Source organism: Antechinus flavipes, chromosome X (genome assembly GCF_016432865.1).
Source record: "Antechinus flavipes isolate AdamAnt ecotype Samford, QLD, Australia chromosome X, AdamAnt_v2, whole genome shotgun sequence".
NCBI classification, from domain to species: Eukaryota; Metazoa; Chordata; class Mammalia; order Dasyuromorphia; family Dasyuridae; genus Antechinus; species Antechinus flavipes.
The window spans coordinates 34,551,188-34,570,927 of NC_067404.1; the positions used below are offsets into that span (position 1 = coordinate 34,551,188).

The 19,740-nt window shown below is 53.3% G+C and overlaps 1 protein-coding gene across 6 annotated transcripts in view; it reads right to left on the reverse strand.

The window, feature by feature from the left end:
- HEPH (hephaestin) overlaps positions 1-19,457 on the reverse strand; it is a 61,849-nt gene extending 42,392 nt beyond the window's left edge. The window contains exons 1-4 of one of the 6 annotated variants that reach the window (XM_051968195.1): positions 19,332-19,457; positions 4,439-4,649; positions 2,585-2,829; positions 780-992 (exon numbers count right to left, since the gene is read on the reverse strand). In XM_051968195.1, coding sequence (XP_051824155.1) covers positions 780-992; positions 2,585-2,829; positions 4,439-4,605 — 625 coding nt within the window. In that variant the 5' untranslated portion in view covers positions 4,606-4,649; positions 19,332-19,457. Of the gene's footprint in view, positions 1-779; positions 993-2,584; positions 2,830-4,438; positions 4,728-15,408; positions 15,682-16,719; positions 16,932-19,331 lie in introns of those variants that run through there. The other 5 variants (XM_051968192.1, XM_051968197.1, XM_051968193.1 and 2 more) reach the window with 5 other exon arrangements.
- Positions 19,458-19,740: the final 283 nt, after the last annotated feature.

A 19,740-nucleotide genomic window follows, 5' to 3' on the forward strand; every position in this document is an offset into this window, starting at 1 on the left:
GGTGGGGCTTCAGTTAAAACTGGAATCGCCTACCCCATGTCTGTCCTGCCTAAAACCCAGCCCAGGCCGCAACCGATGCCAGGCAAGCCTCGCCCCGCCCACAGTCCCAGCCCTGATCGCACTCCTCACTCTGATCACACACGTAGCCGGGCCGCACCCAACCTCCAGCCGCACCACACCCCTGCCATCCCCCCCCCCCAGCCGACCACAACCCTCAAAGTCCCTACCCCACCAAGGCCCAGCCCGAGCGAGCCCCCTCCCCGCTCCTGGCAAACCCTCAGTGCATCTACTTCTCTAGCACTGTGAGCTTGGCCAGGGAGGCGGGGAGGAAGAAGATGGAGGGAGCCAGTCCCGCTGACTCGGTGACACTGTGACACTGAGAATCAGTACCCCCAGCTCCTTCCTGTTGTCCGGGCCCAAGACATCGGGCAGCTCTAGCGCAGCCTTTGCCATCGGGCTTCCTCGGGGGCCAAACAAAGGCACACGGGGCAAGCCACCCGGAGCCCCCTCAGTCTGCCGCAAAAAGGCCTAGGCCGCTCCCGCACTCCTTCCTGTCCACTTCCTCTCCTGCCGTGGTAGAGGCTCCCAGACACCGGGCTCTCCAGGGTTTTATTAACAGCTTAAAAGTAGTCTCAGGGCAGAAGAGAAGTCGCAGGCTTTGTGGGGCGTCGGCAGCAGCAGTCACCTACTTCGTCCCAACAGCACCGAGCACTCTGGCTGAACACGAGGGCGCCCGGACCCCTGGGCCCCGTCCTCCCGCTCACCCTGGCCAACGCTACCTCTTTTGCAGGTGATGAGCGGCCCAATGAGGCCGGAAGCGATGTCTCGGGGAGCATCCACGTGGGAGTGGTAGATCCACGTGAGGCAAGCGGGGTCAGCGTGGGTGGGTGCGTGGCCCTCGGGGATAGTCCAGTTATAGGTGTGGCTCCCCCCGGGGGGGACGGCATCATCTGCTTTCAGTCTCCCAGAGGTGTCATCTGGATACAGGGAACCTGGCAAACAGAAGAAATACAGGGATCCTCCTCACCCTACTGCTCAGCACAAGGGAGCTCAGGAGAACATCACACCCTGGAAACAAGACACCCAGCCACCGAGTTCTGGCCCTGCGGCGGGACAAGGGAGGATTCGGAAACCCAGAAGGCACCGACCTGAGGGACTTTCCCCACTGCCTCATGCCTCAGCTCCCTGAGGTGCGGCCACCTGGGTGTTCTCGGACAGCTCACCTCTCTGTCCATCTCCCAGACTCCACTCCTCGGGTCTGCCGGGTGGGCCTCGACCCGGCCCTGCCGGGGTCTCGGCCGCCCTGACGGTAAACGGCCAGTGGGTACCCTTCTACCCTTCCCCCACACTTCCCAGCATCCCTTTAGGAGCTGAGTTCCCCTATAAGAATCTAAGCTTCCTGAGGGCAGGGACCAAACTGGCGGAATTTATGTCTCAGTGCTCAGCACAGAGCCTCCCATGGGTTTTCCTCCTGAGCCAAGGTACTTCTCAGGTTTCACAGTTATTTTCTCCCTCCCTCCCTTCCTATATCATTTCCTCTCTCTCCCTTCTCCTTTCCATCCCTCCCTCGGTCCCCCTCCCTCTGTCTCTCCTCTCTCTGTATATGCATCTCTGTCTCTTCTCTGTGTCTCTCCTCTGTCTGTCTCTGTTTCTTTCTCTGTCCTCTCTCCTCTATCTCTCACCTGTCTCTGTCTCTGGCTCTTTCTCTGTGTCTCTCTCTCATCTCTCTACTTCATCTCTGCCTCTCTCTATGTCCTCTCTCTCCTTCCTTCCTTCCCTCTCCTTCTCTCTATTTCTGTCTCTCTCTCTCTTCTATCTCACTTCTCTGTCTCTATCCCTTTCTCTCCTTTCTCATCTCTGCCTCTCTCTGTCTCTGTCTGTTTCTGTCTCTGTCTCTGTCCTCTCTCTGTCTCTGTCTGTTTCTGTCTGTCTCTGTCTGTCTCTCTCCTCTCTCTGTCTCTGGTTTCTCACTGATTAAAGTGGAGGCACTGGCCCAAATGAGACAAACATAAAGCCCCCCCCCCAGCACTAAACCCTAGGATCACTGCGACACAACAATTTGAAACCCCGGGTGCCAGAACCAAAAGCCTTGTCCCTCAGGTGGCATCGGCACGGGCGTGGGTCCGAGTCCCTGCCCTCTCGCTCCCCGGGGTCACATCAAGTTGTAACACAAAGGGCCCTGAATAGGGAGCCAGCAGATCTGGGCTCGACCTCAGCTCTATCAGCTCTTGCCGTGTGACTTTAGGCAAGTGCACATTGGGCCTCGGTTTGTTTTTCTGTGAAATAAATATACAAGAACTCTAAAGTCCCCTTCGGCTCCCCAACTCCACAGAGTGCTTCCAGATTTTCCAGGCGCTCTCCCACAGCCCACACGTTTGCTCCTCGATGTAAGGCAGACACGATTATTAGCCTTGATTTATAGAGGGACCGCCGAAGCCCAGAGGGGTCAAGGATGTGCCCATTCTGGCAGCAGAGCCGGACCTTGAGTCCGGGCCTCCTGACAATCAGCCCTCCAGAGGCCCCCCCGAACTCCCTCAGATCAGGAAAAGGGGCCCGGCCTAGAGGGAAAGGGCCCACGACTGACCTTCAGAGTCTTTCTCGTAGAAGACGCCATGGGGGTGGATCGTGTAGGGGCGTCTGGCGAAGTTCTTCAGATGGACCAGGATGACGTCCCCCACTTCCCCCCGCAGCACGGGGCCCAGGAAGCCCATCCAGGCCGGCTGGGGCACCTCCTGCGTATAGGAGCTATCTGAGTATTCCTTATAGACGACCTTACGGTAGACGCTCCCTATTCGGTTCCTGCCGGGCTCCAGGAAACCGGCAGCCATCCTGGAGGGAGAGACAGGAGAAGCGGCAGAGCAATCACAACTCACCCTTCCGGAGTGCCACGGGCTACTGGACGTCCGGGCTAGTAAATCCGGGGCGCTCATGTACGCCTTCTCAGAATCATTTTTTAAATACATAAAAGAAAACATGTTGGCTCAATGACGACAAAAAATAATTAGGGCAAACGAAGCTGGCCCTTTCCCTCTGAAATCTATTCCTGGGTGCCAGCTCTAGCATCCCTGTTCTAGCAGCCTAAGGCTGGCAAAGGACTGCTCTCATAGTAGCCAGCAGTTTATCATTATTCCCATTTCACAATGAGTACACTGAGTCTTAGGAGCACAGAGCCAAAAGGACATTGCCCAAGCTGATCAGGCCCCCTCATTTTACAGAGGGAGAAACTGAGACCACAAGGAAGAGGAGGGACTTGGCCAAGATCACACACTTAATACATGAGAGAGCTGAGATTTGCGATCAGGTCTTCTGCTGTACCAGGCTAGCCACCAGTGTGTCTGAGGCGGGGGAGAGGCTCAGGTTCGACATTCGATGTCTGTTCCAACCCGAGAAGCCCGGGATCCCAAATCTGGGCTGACGGAGGGGACGGTCTCTGGCTGAAAGCCCTTCGGGCTCCAGACCTGCTTTCCCATTTATGGGAAACTGAGCCCGGCTTTGGGAAGCCGGAGCCCCAAACGCGGAGGCTCCGGAGTGCCATAGTTCACCTGAGTGAAAAGACAAGCTGGGCTAGGGGTTAGAGCGCTGGGAATTCAGACAGGCTGGGAACTTGGGCAAGATGCTTGTCCGAGCTTTGGGTTTTGCAGCTGGAAACTGTGCATAACACCATTTGTGCCACTTTACTCGGGGGCTTTTATATAGAAAACATGTTCTAGATCATAAAGCGCTAAAGAAAAGCAAGCACCTTTGATTACCCACGTCAGGCAACCACGGAGGGCTCTGGGCTTAGCGTCAGAAGGCTCCTCCGCTTATTAGCTGTGACCTCGGCCCAGTCCCTTCACCTCTCAACACCTCAGTTTTCCCGTCTGCAAAGTAGAGATGGTGATATTCACAATACCTTACCTCACAGGGTTGTCCTGGGAAAGTGCTCTGTAAACTCCTGCTATTGACTTGCAGCCATTTTCCGGTCCCGTCCAGCTCTCTGTGACCCCATTTGGGGTTTTCTTGGCAGAGATAATGGAATGGTTTGCCATTCCCTTCTCCAACCCATTTTACAGATGAGAAAGCTGAGGCAGACAGGCTGCCTCTGATTCTACATTCCATCCCCTGTGCCACCCAGCCGCCCTTTTCTGTAAACCTTGATGTCCCCCAGACATGGGAATTGTTTTTACCACGCTAGAGCTCTAAAGAGGGATTCTAGGATAGTAAAATATGACTTTGGAGTCAAGGGACTTCGTTTTACATCTGAATTCTGAAATCTGAACCAAGACTTAGCTCAAGTAAGTCACTTCTCTTCAAGACTCAGTTTCCTCATTTGTGAAATAGGCTGTTCTAGAAGGCATCTAAGGTCCCGCATTGCCAGGAGGTCACTCCCCGACCCACAGCAGAGGTCAGAACACCTGAGGTTCTTAATCCCCCGGAACACGCCCCCGGTAGCACCTACTTGTCATTTCCCAGTGACTGGCCGGTGATGATGTTTTTCCCCTGTGGTAAGTAATTCCACTGGACTTCTCGGATGCCCAGATAGTAGACCCGGGTGGCTCCCCGAGTCGGAGAAGGCCATAGCGTCAGGATGGAGAGCAGGGCCCCCAGAAGCCACCGCTGGCCCATATCCCGCTTCGTTCTGGCAGGCACGTGGAGGGGCGGCTGTAGGCCTGCGAGAGAGACACCGGAGAGGCCTTGAGCCTGTGTGGCCAGAGGGGCCGCTGGGGAGGGATAGGCAGAGGCCGGAACTGTGGAAGGAAAAGAAAAGACAAGCTGGACAGCAGGATAGGAAGGCCACGTCCCAGCACTGCTGCACACTCAAGAGATCACGGAGCTGGCCGGGCCCTTTGGGATGTGCTGCTCCAACCCCCCTCGTTTTGTACAGAAAAGTTAAAACAGCTGGAAATAGCCCAGACCAGCATTAAGACTTCCGCAACACCGTGTGTGTGTAAATAAATACGCGTGCCGCTTGGAACCGAGGACCGGGCGCCTCTTGGGAAGCGCCAATTCCAGCCCGTCTTTACATGCGGTACGGCGGGAGGAAGAAAAACAAACACGGACTGTCACAAAATGCTAGAGTGCGGATCTCCCGCTCTGACATCTTTTTTACCTTCATGCAGATTTGGCCCGTGGTCCACTAAGACAACCGGCCCCTCGTGACCACCTGACCGCTTACCACTTAGCTCACTCTAACGAGAGGCCGGAAAGTCAGAGGAAAGTGCTCTAACTCCGGGGACCCTGATGAATCTGTGGCAAAAATAAAGGTCAGGGGACTCGACCTGCACTGGGACTCTTAAGTGAAGACGGGAGCGAGACCTCAGTCTGGGGCCTGGAAAATGGGGCTAAGAAGCGCCCCGGAGGAGCTGAGGATGAAGAGAAGGAAGCTAATAGGAAGAGACACTCAATCTGCATCAGCCTCCGCTTCCCCAGTGCCCGAGATTACAGACAGCTGTCACCACACCTGGCAATTGATAGAGTTTTTAATTGCATATTCAGTTCATTAATCCTTTATTTTTCTATGTTGTTAATGAAGAAACAGAAGAGTGAAAAGCATTTTGATGCTTTTATGGAGGATGGGAGAGCAGAGAACATTCTCCCCTACCATGGCGCGTGAGAAGGAACGCGATGCAGCCACGGAGGGTGTATTAACCCCTTACTGTGCGGCAGCTACTAGGCTGAGTGCTTGGAAGAAGGCCAGAGGAAGACCAGATTCTGCATCATCCCCGCCCTCAAGTAACGAGGAGACGACGTAGAAAACAGCTGGAAACACGGGAGGGAGATGAGGATTTGTGAGCACCTACTATGTGCTTACAAATCTGATCTCATTTGGGCCTCACAATAATCCTGAGCAGAAGGGGCTATTGTGATCCCATTTTATAGGTGAGGAAACTGAGGCAGACAGGGGTGAAGTGACTAATCAGGGGCACCTATTTAGGGAGTGTCTGAGGCTGGTCTGGTCCTTAGGTCTTCCCAACTCCAGGCCCTGCTCTTGAGCCGCCTCAACATACCAAGAAGACAGAAGGTGCTACGTGATTTGCCTCCCCGCCACCTCTGGGTTGCCAAGATCCCTTGGGAACACTTAGCCCGCCTGCCTTTCCTGTTCTCCCTTCCCCGGGGACAAGAGCGACGCCATTTCCCACCGTGGGCCAGACGCCCTCTGGAAAAGGAGAAACCGGTCTCAAAGAATCAGAATTTCAAAGAGGAAGGGAGCTCAGGGCGACGAGTCCAACCTGTACTCGAGCAGGGATCCCTTACGACATCCGACCACCTCTGCTATTAGACTGGTCACAAGGGACTCACTTCTAAGGCGGCCCATTCGACTTCTAGACAAGGAACGAGTAGAGCGCCAACGTGTGTGACCCTGGACACATCCCTTCCTCTAAGATGGACCTCGGTTTCCTTCTCTGTAAAATGAGGAGATCGGACTAGGCTCCGAGGCCCCCTTTCCAGCCTACGATCCTGCCCCAGCGGGTAGCTCAGTCCAGCATTGCCTGGCAGAGGTAGGTTGAAATATACCCAGCGTCCCCATGTTTCCCACTGGGCAATCTATGAGCCACAGAAGTGGCTTGTGATTTAGATGAACAGTTCTGGCCCTGGGAAGGTCCAGTGCTAGAAGCCCAAGATGTCAGGGATGGAAGAAGATCAGCTGATTAGTCTGAAACCATTTTACATATAGGGAAACTGAGACCCAGAGAGGATAAGTGATTCGGCTTCTTCCTCTCCTATCGAGGCCGTGGTAAAACCAAACTAGATGGTGCCAAAATCCTGATTTGGTTTTCTCTATTCTCTTGAAGACTGAGGGGTTTCTCAGTCCCATTTCACAATCCGTATTCAGAATTAGAGGCAACTCTCAATCCCCAGATCGATCAAAAAGTCCCCCCATGTCTCACAATGAAGCTAAGAAGTCACCCCCAGAAATACAGACCCAAGAAGAAATATACCAGCACCCCTACAGGCCCCATCCCCCACACACACACAACCCTGGTCGACTCCCTGGGAGAGGTCACTGGACCAGAACCATATCCGGCGACTTTTCTGAGGACCCGTCCAAGCCCCTCCGTCCTTTGTCCTTTGACAACCTCATTCGCTCCCGTGGCGTCGACTGCCGCGTTTACACAATTTAAATGCTGCCTCATTTGAGGTTCATTCAATCCATATTAATCACACAATCAAGCGTCTGGTAGCTGTTTTCGACAAACTCCCAGGACACGCTCCTTCCCTCCTCAATGAATTCAGTACCTCACTCGCAGTCTTTTTCTCTTCCCCATCTCCTGCCCTCCTATTAAGAGACATTAGCATACATATTGGCATTCCCCCAAACTGGCTCTCTTAGCGCTGCCCTCCGTCCCCCGACGCTGCCCCCACACGTGGTCCCGGCCCTCGGTGGCAGGCCTTCCTGCCTCGAGTCTCTCCCCACTCCGGGCCAGTCGTCGGCCCCGTTCACCCCCATGCCGCTCCTGGAGCCCTACGCTCCCTCTCCCACCTACCGGCACCTTTGCTGGCTTTCCCCCGTGCCTAGAACTCTCTCCCTCCTCGGATCTCCCTCAACTCTGTCGGCTTCTGTAAAGCCCTCCCTCCTCCAAGTGGCCTTTCCCAGCTGGCTCCCTCAGTTGCAGTGTCTTCCCTCTGAGATCAGCCCCAATGTAGTCTGTATCTAGCTCGTTTATCCACACTCCACACAGGGAAGTGGGCTTATGATCTAGATGAATAGTTCTGGTCCGGGGAAGGTCCAATTCTAGAAGCCCAAGATGTCAGAGCTGGAGAAGGATCATCTGGTTAGTCTGATCCCATTTTACATACAAACTGAGACCCAGAGAGGGTAAGTGATCGGGCCTCTTCCTCTCCTATTGAGGCTGTGCTAAAGCCAAGTTAGATGGTACCAAAATCCTGATCTGGTCTCTATTCCCTTGAAGCGTGAAGGGATTTTACATTCTGCCCCCCCCCATTAGACAGCGGGGTACGTGGCAGGACCTTAAGAATGCTCACTGACTGGCTGACACTCAAACACCCCAACTTCAGATTTCCTCCATTTCCCTTCACCCCACCCCAGCTACCCTAAGAGACGGCCGTCCCCCCGACGTGGCCGTTACCCACAAACACCCGCTTCCATAACCACGAGCTCTGGCATCCCTCCATCTGCTCCCAATGTGGTGTCATTCCGGCTCTTCCTCTACCCTGCATCATCCCTAGCCCGGGTCTTCCTCATCACTGCATCCCCACAGCCCTCAGTTCCTCCCCGGGCCATCACCCCCTCATTGCCTACACTGGCCTCTTCCCCTTCCCGACACCTCGGTGAATCCACCGAGACCTACACTTGTCTTCTTCCTCTCCAGTTGGATTTTAATTCCAAATTCTCTCCTTCCCAGCTCCCCTTCTTCCACCGATGGATAAAGCAAGAAAAGCCAATCTAGACAGAGCCAAGCAAAACGAATCCCACATTAGCCATGTCCAGAATAAGACATGCTTCGCTCTGTAGCCCGAGTCCATCGGCTCTCTACGGGGAAGTGGGTGGTCTGCCTCATCACCAATCCCCCGTACCACTGGGTCGCTCGGGTCCCTAAGTCTTTCAAAGTTGTCTGACTTTATGCTATTATGGTACTTGTAGAAACAGCTCCTGCTTTCTGCTCACTTCACTTTGCTAAGTTTTTTCCCCCTAAGTTCTAAGTCTTCCCGAGTTTTTCTGAGAGCATCCTGCTTATCATTTCTTCTGACACAATAATATTCCCCACAATCATAGGCCGCAACTTGAGTCATTCCACAGTGGCTCCCCAATTTCCAATTCTTTGCCACCATGAAAATTGCTGCTAGAAATCTTTTTGGCCAGGTCCCTCCTCTGTTACAAACCCAGTATTGCCTTGGGAAAAAGGGTCTTTGAACTACAAGGTTCAATAGCTCCGGGGGCATAAATTACAAGAGCGGTGTCAGGCCCAGATAGAAACGATTCCTGAGGATGGCCTCTTGACTTAGAAAGCCACAAATTAACGAGAGCTACGGCATGTTGTATTTGTTATTTTGTTAAACCTTTGCTGACACATTTTAATCAGGCTGTAGGCCTTGGGTCTGACAGTTCTTGTCTGGAGCTCTTGGCCTCCTTATCCTATCTTCATCTCGCCCTGTAAAGCCTCAGCCTTGGATCACTCCCCCTCCTCGCTCCCCGCTCCCCTCCCTCCTTCTCGTGGGCCGCTGAACAAAGCTGAGGAGAACTAGGAATCCCTTGGAATGGAGGCCGGGGCAAATTTCCGGGCCTCACTGGAACAGGGCCGTGGCTGCACGCCTCCCTCATCAAGTCACTATCTCCTCGCCACAGGGGTTTTCTCAAGCTTTCTCATCCCTCCCCAAGCCTCCTTTGCTTCCTCCTCCTCGTTCTCTCAGCCGAGGGCCTCGCCGCCTCGCTGCAGATAAAATGGAGGCATAATACCAAATACTCCACAAGCACAAGGGACCGACAGGCTCCCCTGTCTTGTGCCAACAGACTGCTTCACCTAGCCCTCAATTGTTTTGTACGAGGTCCTTGCCCACTGCCCACAAACATGCCTATGGCCTGCCCACCTTTAAAAAGCCTCCCCTTGAGCTGACCGTCCCCTCTCACCCTCATCCTCTCTCCCTCTCCTCCCTTTTGTGGCTAAAATCCTTGAGGCCTTCTACAATTGGACCTCTGCTTCCTTTCCTCTCATTCTCTTCTTTTCTGACATCTTCATTCAACTGAAAGTACCCTTTCCGGTCCCTGTCTCCCTAACTTCCCTATCATTGTCCATGTCCGTGCCTCCCGGGCACCGAGGCTCTCCATGAGCATCCTCTTTGACTCATCGCTCTCGTCCCAATCTCCTGCCAAACCCTATCATCTCTAACTTTGGGGCATCTCTCCAACATGCCCCCTTCTCCCTTCTGACAGAGCAGCCCTCCTGGTACGGGCCCTCATCACTTCAACCGTGGATTATAGCTGCTGATGGGGGCGGTGCCCCAAGGCTCTCCCCACTTCAGTCCATCCTCCATTTAGCCAGCAAACTGATGTTCCTTAAATTCACAACACTGCCCTATTCATTTAAGCTTCAGTAGCTCACTATTACTCCCAGCACCAAATGGATAAAATCCGATTTGGCTCTTTTAAAAACCCTTGGTAACCTGCCCCTTTCCTGCTTTCCATTCTTCTTACCCTTTTCTCCCTTTGGGGTATTCTGGGATCCAGTGACACAGGCCTCCAGGCTATTCCTCAAGATATTCCCAGATCCCAACTCCCAGCATTCCCACTGGCCGCCCCCATACCTGGAATGCTCTCCTTTCTTCCGTCTTCCTTGAGGTCTCCTCTGAACTCTTTCCTTCTACAAGAAAGCCTTCCCAGTTCCCTCTCAGACTCCTCCCAACTATCAAACTCTCCCCAGTTGATCCTCTACGTCCCTCTTTTGGACACAATTGTTTACATGTTATCTTTCACCAGCACCGTCCCCCCCGCCTCATGGTACACTGTGAACTTCCTGGGCACAGGGACTGACTTGGCTTTTCCTCGGGACCTCCGGGACTGGCACCGTGACTGGCACGGGGCAGAGGCTGAAGACTTGAGTGACTTGCCATTTTGACCCCCTTCCCACCCCAGTACCGCAGTAAAATGAGGGCTCTGGACTGGCTGGCCTCAGAGGCCCCTCCCAGTTGAAGATGCTCTGGCCCTGGCCCTTCCTCCTTCCCACTGCCTTCATACTGGAAGTCCTGGCCCGGCGGGCCGCAACAGTCTCAGTCTGGCGTTCAGAGCTCCCCAGTCTGGCGGTACCTCACCTTTCCCACCTTCTTTCATATCATCCCCCCGACCTATACGCGATTCTCTGATTCCTCAACACACCATGCACTTCCCCACCCAGTATCCTCCACTTATGGCGTCCATCTCCCTCTTCCCTTGCTGAGCTCCTCCCCATCCTTCAAACCAATTCAAATGTCACTCTTCCAGGAAGTCTACCTTGATTCTCCACTCCCCCCAATGCCTCCTAGAGCACTCTGGTTTGTACCACTTCCGTGTATTTGGTACTAGCTGTGGAACCTTGAGCAAGGCTCCTCCCCTCCCTGGGCCTCAGTTTCTCCCTCTAAAGTGGGAGTTGGGCCAGTTGGCCTCTGAGGTTCCTTCCTGTGGTCACATAAGCCCGTGTAGCCTCGGACATCCCAGTTATATGGAGCCACGGGAACAGTGTCTGCCCAACCCAATCCGAAACATCCTCGAGACTGAATTGGGACAAGGGGGCTAAGGCTCGAGGAGCTAACTTAATTTCCAGCCCGAGAACAAAAGTCCGTTCCCCGGGAGTGGGGGGCTTCAGGCCGAGACACCAATGTGGCCGGCACAGATACGGGGAAGCTACAGCCGACTGAGTCAACGCTGCATCCTTGCTTCTTCCTAACTGATAAATGGGGTGTCCGTGGTTTATTTTCTCCTAATTCTGAACCTGAATTTGGGCCACTCTAGGGCAAGCCTGGTCTATATCACCGGGGTTTACTGATTGATTAATCCATTGTTCCTCTACTATGGTATCATCATCATCCTCATGATTAAAAATGACATGCATGGGGCAGCTAGGGGGCACAGTGGGTAGAGCACTGGCCCTGATGTCAGGAAAACCCGAGTTCAAATGTGACCTCAGACACTTAACACTTCCTGTCTGTGTGACCCCGGGCAAGTCACTTAACCCCAATTGCCTCAGGAAAAATAATTAGCACACATCTAGATCCTACTACGGGTGGGCTCTAAATAAATGTTTAATGAGCAAATGAAGGAATTATACAGAGCTGGGCTGGAAGGCAGATTAAAAAACCAATGAGGGCATGAAGGAGAGGGAGAGGGAGAGAGCACATGGAATGTTGAGCAAGTCCCTTGCCTCTCCGAAATCTGGGAGTAAGGAGGATGGTCCAACTGGGACCCGGCCCCAGCCCCCACCACAGTGCTCTGTGATGGTCACAAGCAAATGTCAGGAAATTATCTCTATGGGGCTGGAGTCTGGGAATGAGAGGGGAGAGAGGAGGGAGAAGTACGTGACAGGAAGTACAACTGGGGCAACAACAAAGAGGGAGGGTAAGAGCTAGCCCTCTGCCAGAGGAGATGGGAAAAGCGGCCCCGGACTGAGCGCACTTGGCAAGGTCTCAGACTCAGATTGGTGGATCAGCTTTGTTCTACCCTGGGAAGTTAGCATCCTGTCCAAAGAAGATGTAAACAACAGGTGAGAATGTGTGTGCTGTTCTTTTAAGGTCAAAGTACAGGAACATTGCATTTCCAGCCCTTCACCTGGAGCTAGGCAGGCCGGGCCAAGGAAAAGGACAAGTGGAGGTATTCCCATCCTAAAACGCAACAATGGATACTTATTGGGGGGGGGGGGTCCTGCACGCCAGACCCCTTCTGTCCACTCACAAAATTCCCTGGGGGGGGCACTTGGCAGGTCACGCCCGAACGCTTGCGGTGGGCCATCCTTAGTCTCCCCCTTTTCAAGTTTTTCCTGGTTCTAGCCCATCCTCCTTCCAGTCAACTGCCAAGTGGACTTTCCTGAAGCTCAGATTTGAATAGCCCTCCTCAGGAAACTCCAATAGATCCCTATTTTCTCCAGGATCAACGAAAATCTCTTGTTTGGGGTTCAGAGGCCTTCACAACCTGGATCCCTTCTTATTTTCCACCGTCCATTTGAAGCCCCTGCCCGCCAACTCTATGATCCAGCTATAACGGCCTATATGCAACCTCTCAAACACGATGCCCCTTGCCAACCTCCCTGCCACTGTTCTTGGCTGGCCCCGTGCGTCCTCCCTCCTCACGCTGACCTTCTGGCTTCCTTGGCTCCCTTTAAGACTCAACTCAAATTCCTAGAAATGTTACAGCTGGAGGGACCTAGGGCACAGACTATTGGAAGTGGGGGGCCTTCGGGGCAGAAAACGGCACCAAGGGAGACGAGTCAAAGCTGAAAAGTGCCTTAGACAGAGTATCAAAGCCAATGTTATCTTCGGGATGCCCCAAGTCACAAGCGAGTAGGTCGTCAGTAGAAACAAAGTCAGAGCTGGGAAGGACCTTAGACCGAGGACCAGAAGAGTTTTAAAAGCCCCGATAATCACAGAACTAGAAGAGACTCGAGAGGCCTTCTAATTCAATCTCCCCATTTTACAGATGAGGAAATTGAGACTCACCATGTGAAAATGGCTTTCCCAGGGCCAGAGAGCCAGGCTGCGACCGTAGATCTGTCGGCCTCTGTAGCCAGTTCTCTCTGCCCTATGCCCTATCGCTTGGCAAGAAGAACTGAGGAAATGGAGCCCCGAGACTCGCCCGTGAGTTCCTGGGCTCCTCGGTGGCAGAGCCGGGGGAAGAGCCCATCTTTCCCCGGGGCCCCCTCCGCCTGGCTCCGAACGGCGCGCCTCGGCCGCCAGCGGCATCCCCACCCGGGCCTTGGCCCACCAGCCCGGACTGCTCTTGGCAGGTCCCGGAGCGTCTGCGCCGTAGCCGGCTGGCTCAATGTGGAAGTGTTCAAAGCCAGTCCCTCAGAAGCTGCTTCCATCCTCACATTACCAGTTTGAAAACCACATCAAAGCGCGACGCTGACATGGGGCTGGTTGGGGTTTTCGAAAATAGTTTAAGTGGTTATACCACACTCTTTCACACTGATTACTTCATTGGCCTCTGGGGCGGGGGATGGGGCAGCAGGACTGGGAGTTCCCAGGAAAAAGTCAAGCCAGTGAGCTCGAGAAAATGGCACCTTCCAGTCACCGGCCTTGGTGCTGGGCTGAGGAGGAAACTGAGGCCCCCAGAGGGAAGCCGGTTTCGGGCCTGAGGAGCGCCCAGGTTCAGGCTGCCCGCTCTGAGCTGGACCAGCCGTTTCACCACCCTTGGCCTCAGGTTCCTGACCCCTGAGGTCAGCTCCAAATCTCTGGGGCCTCTAAAGTCACATGGGGAGCAACAGAAACCAAATCAGCGCGTTTTCCAGCCAAAGACTGGGTTTTTCCCGTTGCCCAAGCGTCAGGGGTCAGATCATGTAGGCCCTTTCAATGCAAGGAAACTGAGGTTTACAAAAGGGAAAGTGACTTGCTGGAGCTTGAAGAGCTAGGAAGGGGGAGGGCCCGAATGGGCACAGGCTCCAAATAGGATGCTTGGATTCTCCCTGCCTCGGGGTGGGGGTGGGGAGGACTGCATGGGGGGAGGGGCGCTTCTGGTCCAAGTCCTTTATTTGGATGAGGGGAAACCTGAGGCCCAGAGAAGAGCAAGGGCCTTGGCCAGACACGAAAGGAGGGCGAGAATTTGCACCCAAATCCTTGGGCCCTGGGTGCACGTGCTCTTGCCACGAACCCTGTGTCTCTGGGCCCTCTGATGCCAACAACTCAGGCCCTGATGCCTTCGGGGAAGGGGAGGAGGAGAGGAGTCGGAAAGGGGGAAGCAGGGCGGGAAGGGAGAGAGAGGAAGGGGCCTAAGGAGGAAGGGGCTTACCTGGCCTCCCGGGCCCAGCCCGCGGCGGCCTGGGGGGCAAAGGGCTCAAGGTGGCCACGGGGGTCGCCCCTTCCTAAGTCCGGTCCAGAAAGTGTCCCGAGCCCTTGGGATTGGCCCAACTGGGGCCGAGATCCTGACGGGGACTCCCAGAGGCCCGGGCCGGGTTGGGGCCCGGGGGCGGGGCCAGGGGCCGGGGGCGGGGTTCGGGGGCGGGAACGGGGCGTCTTTGTTATCTGGGCCGAGAGGAGAGGGTTGGGGAGGCGAGCCGCAGCTGCCCGGGCCCGCGCCCCATCCTGGGCACACCCCCCAACCGGCAGCCGCCCGGGCGCTAGCACTGGGCCCCCTCCCCAGAAATCAGCCAGCCTCACAAATGGGGTTCGTGCCCCCCCTCCCCGCATGACTGCCCTGCTTTATTTAGCTCTGGTGCCTGAGACAGGAGACAGGCCAGGGAGGGGCCTCAAAGCAGGCTCCGTGGGAGCTGGGAAGCCCTTCAGAACGGGGGATGTCAGAGAACTGAAAATGTCAGGGCTAGGAAGGCCCTTAGAACCCAGAAAGTCAGAGCTAGAGGGAACTTAGGACTGGAAACATCTGAGCTGGAGAACCCTTAGATTTACAGGGGTCCTCAAACTACGGCCGTCAGGCCAGATGTGGCAGCTGAGGACCTTTATCCCCCTCCCCAGGGGCTATGAAGTTTCTTTATTTAAAGGCCCACAAAACCAAGTTTTTGTTTTTACTCTAGTCCGGCCCTCCGACAGTCCGAGGGACAGTGAACTGGTCCCCTATTTAAAAAGTTTGAGGACCCCTGAATTCTAGAACTTAGAACAGAAGAACTAGAAGCAAAGATTCATGTTGGAAGGGATTAAAGGGGGATCATTTAGTTTAATCCCTTCATTTTACAGAGGAGGAAACCCAAGTCCAGAAAGGAGAATTGGAGCCCAGCAGCCCAAGAAACAAGTCCAGAATTCACTTCATGGGTTCATAGATTTAAAGCTAGAAAGTACCTTAGAGCCTTGGTCTGGTCCAAACTCCAGGGACAGTAGAGATGAAGCCACTGAGACCCGGGGCCAGTGAGTCACTTGGCTGGATCCGTAGTGATAAGTAACAAAGGCAGGATTTTGAAGCAGGCCCTCTCGCCCCTCTCACCGAAGCAAGCCGCCCGAAAGCTCCCAGGCCCAGGTCCCGAGGCCTGCCACCTTTCCCCAAATAACCCCCTTCTACGCTCCCAAGGCTGCCTCTTCCTGTCTCGCTACTTCCTCTAACAGGCTGCCAGGCTAGGCATAAAATGGTGAGGGCATCGCAGCCTGCGAGCTCTCTTTAAGAGACTCCACAAGCCCCCCCCCTCCGAAAAACCAAGAGGCGTCTGAAGGAGAGAACCTATCAGAAGTCAGGAGGTCTGGTTTTGCTACTTACTTACTAATATGTCAGGCAGTCTTGGCCAAGTCACTTATCTCCAGACCTCATGCTTAATGTAAGGCTGGAGGACTCGCTGATCTCTTCAGTGTTGCAATGTTTATAAGTTGTTATCCTTTATCCCCCTAGCCATCTATCTATTTAAACACCCCCATATCAGCCTCTCACAAGGCAACAGCGATAGAACCAGCAACAAAAATAGGACAGGGAGGATTCTGGTCCCAAGTCTGCAACTTTTACTAGTGATGTGACCTTGAGCAAGTCACGTATCTCCTTTCTGAAAAAATGGGAGGGTCGATTAGATCAGGAGCGAAATCTTTTCTGTTAAGTCTCTACTGCTGGCAATCTGGAAAGTTACGGAACTCTTTTCAAACCCATGTTTTTGAAATAACTGAAGGGAGAGCTAAATTTCAGTGAAAGGTTTGTGTCAATAAATATTATTTTTTTTTCCCATCCAAGTTCGCAGACTCCCTGAAATCTATCCAGAGACCCATTGGTTAAAAAATCCTAAACTTGGCTCTCTTCCAGTGGGAATGTCCTCTGTTCTGGATTCTGAGGATAGGGGATGGCAGAGCTCGAATAGGGTCTTAGAACAGGGAATATATGACTTAGTCTTTCTAGATCCCAAGGTCTCTTTCAGCTCTCCCAAGATGTCCCGGAACAGTAGGAAGGTGTTTTGAGATGAAAAGAAATCTCTTTAAAAGATGAAAAGATCCTCCCCAAAGCTGCTAAAGTTCTGATCAGAAGGCTGGAAAACCTCAGGAAATCCATAGGGCAGAGTTACTGAAGAAGGGAAGAAGCACCCGAGAGAAGGCCCTAAGCCGGCTCACCAAAGAGAGAAGGAAAAGCTTGGGAGAGGGGAGACGGGGACCCAGAACCCTGCCTCTGTCCATCGTCCTTACTTGTCGAAGAGGTGTCCCAAGCTAGGAGCAGCTGTGGTCCTGGTGGCTGGTCTCACACAGTGACTTCTTGGGACTTGAAAGTCTGAGCCATGGCCTTGGGAGGAGGATGGGCCAAAAGCATGGACCAGGAGGGCAAAGTCTCTGTCGTAAAGCTCTAGAGGTGGCCCACTGCCCTTCGGGATCTGGGAGCTGACCTGGGCTTGCGCCTCCGGCAGCTTGGAAACCCCTCAGTAAGATGGGAGGAGGCAGGCCTCCACGTCATCACCCCAGCTCTAGACACCCCCTTCTCCCCTGGACCTTGGAGCACGGTGGCCCAAGCAGGAAGGTGGGAACAGGATCATTAAGCCAGGGTCCAAGTCCAGGCACTAAGGTTTTTATTGCAGGGAGGGGAAGGAATGAGACACTGTGACTCACAGAAGCCAACAGGAGACAGGAGGTTATAGAGCTCCCGGAGCCATCAAAGGGCCAAGCTAGGCTTGCATATGGGCCTTTAGGAATCACTGGGGGCAGCCCCGCCTCCCTGCTCATTGTGGGCTCACTTCCAGCTGTGAAAAAGGAAGTGACTATTATTGCTTGGATGAGCCCTGGTCTACAATTCAGAGTTCAGATCTATCTATCTAGCCATCCATCCATCTATTATCCATCCATCCAGCCATCCCCCTGAAAACTCTTTAAGGGTGATGATGATGATGATGGTGCTAAATGCCCTCCTTCCTCCACTCTGCCTACTGACCTCCATGGCTTCCTTTAAATCTCAGCTAAACTCCCTTTCTTTACTGGAAGATTCCACCCCCTCTTATTTCTTAGTCTTTTTCTCCATTCATTATCCCTTACTTGCCTCCTCTCTTTAGCTTGCTTTGTACATATTGGATTGCTTGTCGTCTCCCCCATTAAACTGTAAGCTCCTCGAGGACGGGAACTGTCTTCTGCCTCTTTTTGCATCCCTAGTGAGTAGCACACTATCTGGAACAGAGTAGGCAACCAATAACTGTTTGTTGCTTAAAGGATTACGTCATGTTTTTTCCTCACTCTTTCCCATGAGCTAAGTGGTGAAATAGTGAAATATACCCTTTTTTATTTTTTAAATCAGACAGACCTGTGATTTTATTCATCTACAATTCGTTTTCTTCACCTCCAGGATGAGGAAATTCCCTCCATTGATGCAGATCACCAACTGCTTTTGTCTTAAAGACTTGCCTGGGGCTCAGAGAGGTTGAATGATTTACCCAGGGTCACCTGTGTCCGAGGCAGAATTCGAACCCTAACCCCCACCCCGGCTTCAGGTCAGTTCTTTAACAACTATGGGGCCGTCTCTAGTCATCCCGGCCTAAGTCTTTCCACTGGGCTCCGAAGACCCCGGAAGAAAGCGTGAGCCTGATGTTTTGCACGGTCCTGCCTCGCTTAAATCCGATTCTCTTGGAAGTCAAGGCATCCCCCTCACGGGGTCCTCGGTCCTCTTCGAGAAGGAAGGGCGAACCACAATAACCCGGATAAAGGCCAGCCTGCTTCTGAAAAATGCTGAATAACCTTCGGGGGCCCAGGGAAATGGGACAAGATGTTCTGGGGACAGTAGTGATGGACCCATCAACCCTATTTCACAGCTGAACAACCTCTCTATGTGGGAGTTGAACTTTCCAAAGCTCATTTCCCCGTGCCTCCCAAAGAACAAAGTCTCTCTCTGAGACACCTGAGCAATTACCGTCCAATTAAAATCTCAAATTCTTGCTCATCTTAAAAAGCAGCTTGGGTCAGCTCATGAGCAAATCGTCATCGCCCACCTACTATGTTCATCCGAAATTGCCCAAAAGAACAAGGAAGAACACAGAGCTCATACTCTGGCTGAGGAATTGAGATAAGTGAAAGAAGGGGGCCCGCCTTGGTCTCAGAGCCAAGAAAACCCGGGTCCAAATCCCACGTGATATGGAGACTGGCAGTGCGATCCCCGGTCAATCCCTCCAATTCCCCGTGCCCCCAGACAGCTCTCGGGGCACCCAAATTGCAGAGCAGATGCCAGTCTTCATCGAGAGGGCTCTTTTGCCAAGGAGATCACCAGGAAAAAAGGACAAAAAATATACCAGGCACTGGGATTCTTTTTGAAATTTTGGTGGAGGGCTCCCCACGGGCTGAAACAAGTCATTTGTGAGCAGGAACGAGTCCATTGTCCTCTCTTCGCCTCAGTTTCCCCCTCTCTTGAATGAAGGGGTTTAACTAGATGACCTTTAAGGTCCCACCAGACTTAAATCCATGATCCTTTTTATAAATATCCAATTTCAATTCCAGAAAATCCTGCCTCCCTGGGCCCCTTAGGGATTTCTTCGGGGATTAGTGAAGTCCCTTTGGCTCCAAGGAGAGTAAAAAGTCCCATGGCTGCTGGTGGGAGGGGGGGGGGGCGCTAAGCATTTTCAAACCTTTTAAGAAGGATTCAGCCACCTCCGGGTCATGTTCAGGCTTGCCTCTGGCCCTTGACTTCTGCATTCTAGTCTCTTGGGGGATCAACCTGAGTTTGATTCCTTCTGAACCCACTCTTTCCTCCCTCCCGCCACAGAAGGGGGAGGGGGGAAGCCGACTGGAATTAGAATCAGGGTTCAAATCCCAGGAATGCTTCTTCCTACCTGTGTGGTCTGGGACCAATCACTTCCTCTCCCCGGACCTCGGTTTGCTGGTCTGTCAAAGGAGGATCTTGTTTTAAATGGTCTCCGAGGTCCTGTCCGGCTCTCGATCTAGGATCTTGTGAATTCCATCCCACACAGTTTGCTTCTTAATTATAAACCACTGACCTTCCACCCTTTGTGTGAATCTTATCTCCCTAACTCGACTCCCTCGGGGAAAGGATGGAGTTGTGTCATTTTACTGTAGTCCCGAGTCTTCCCAACTTCTAATGCAGTGTTAAACACATAATTGGTACTCCTCTGGAGATCGGGTGCTCTGATATCCCCGCCCTCATTTTCTGAAGGGAGAGCCTGAACCCCAGATTAGGAAAGTGATTAGCTTAAGGACACACAGGTAGGAGGAGAAAAACCA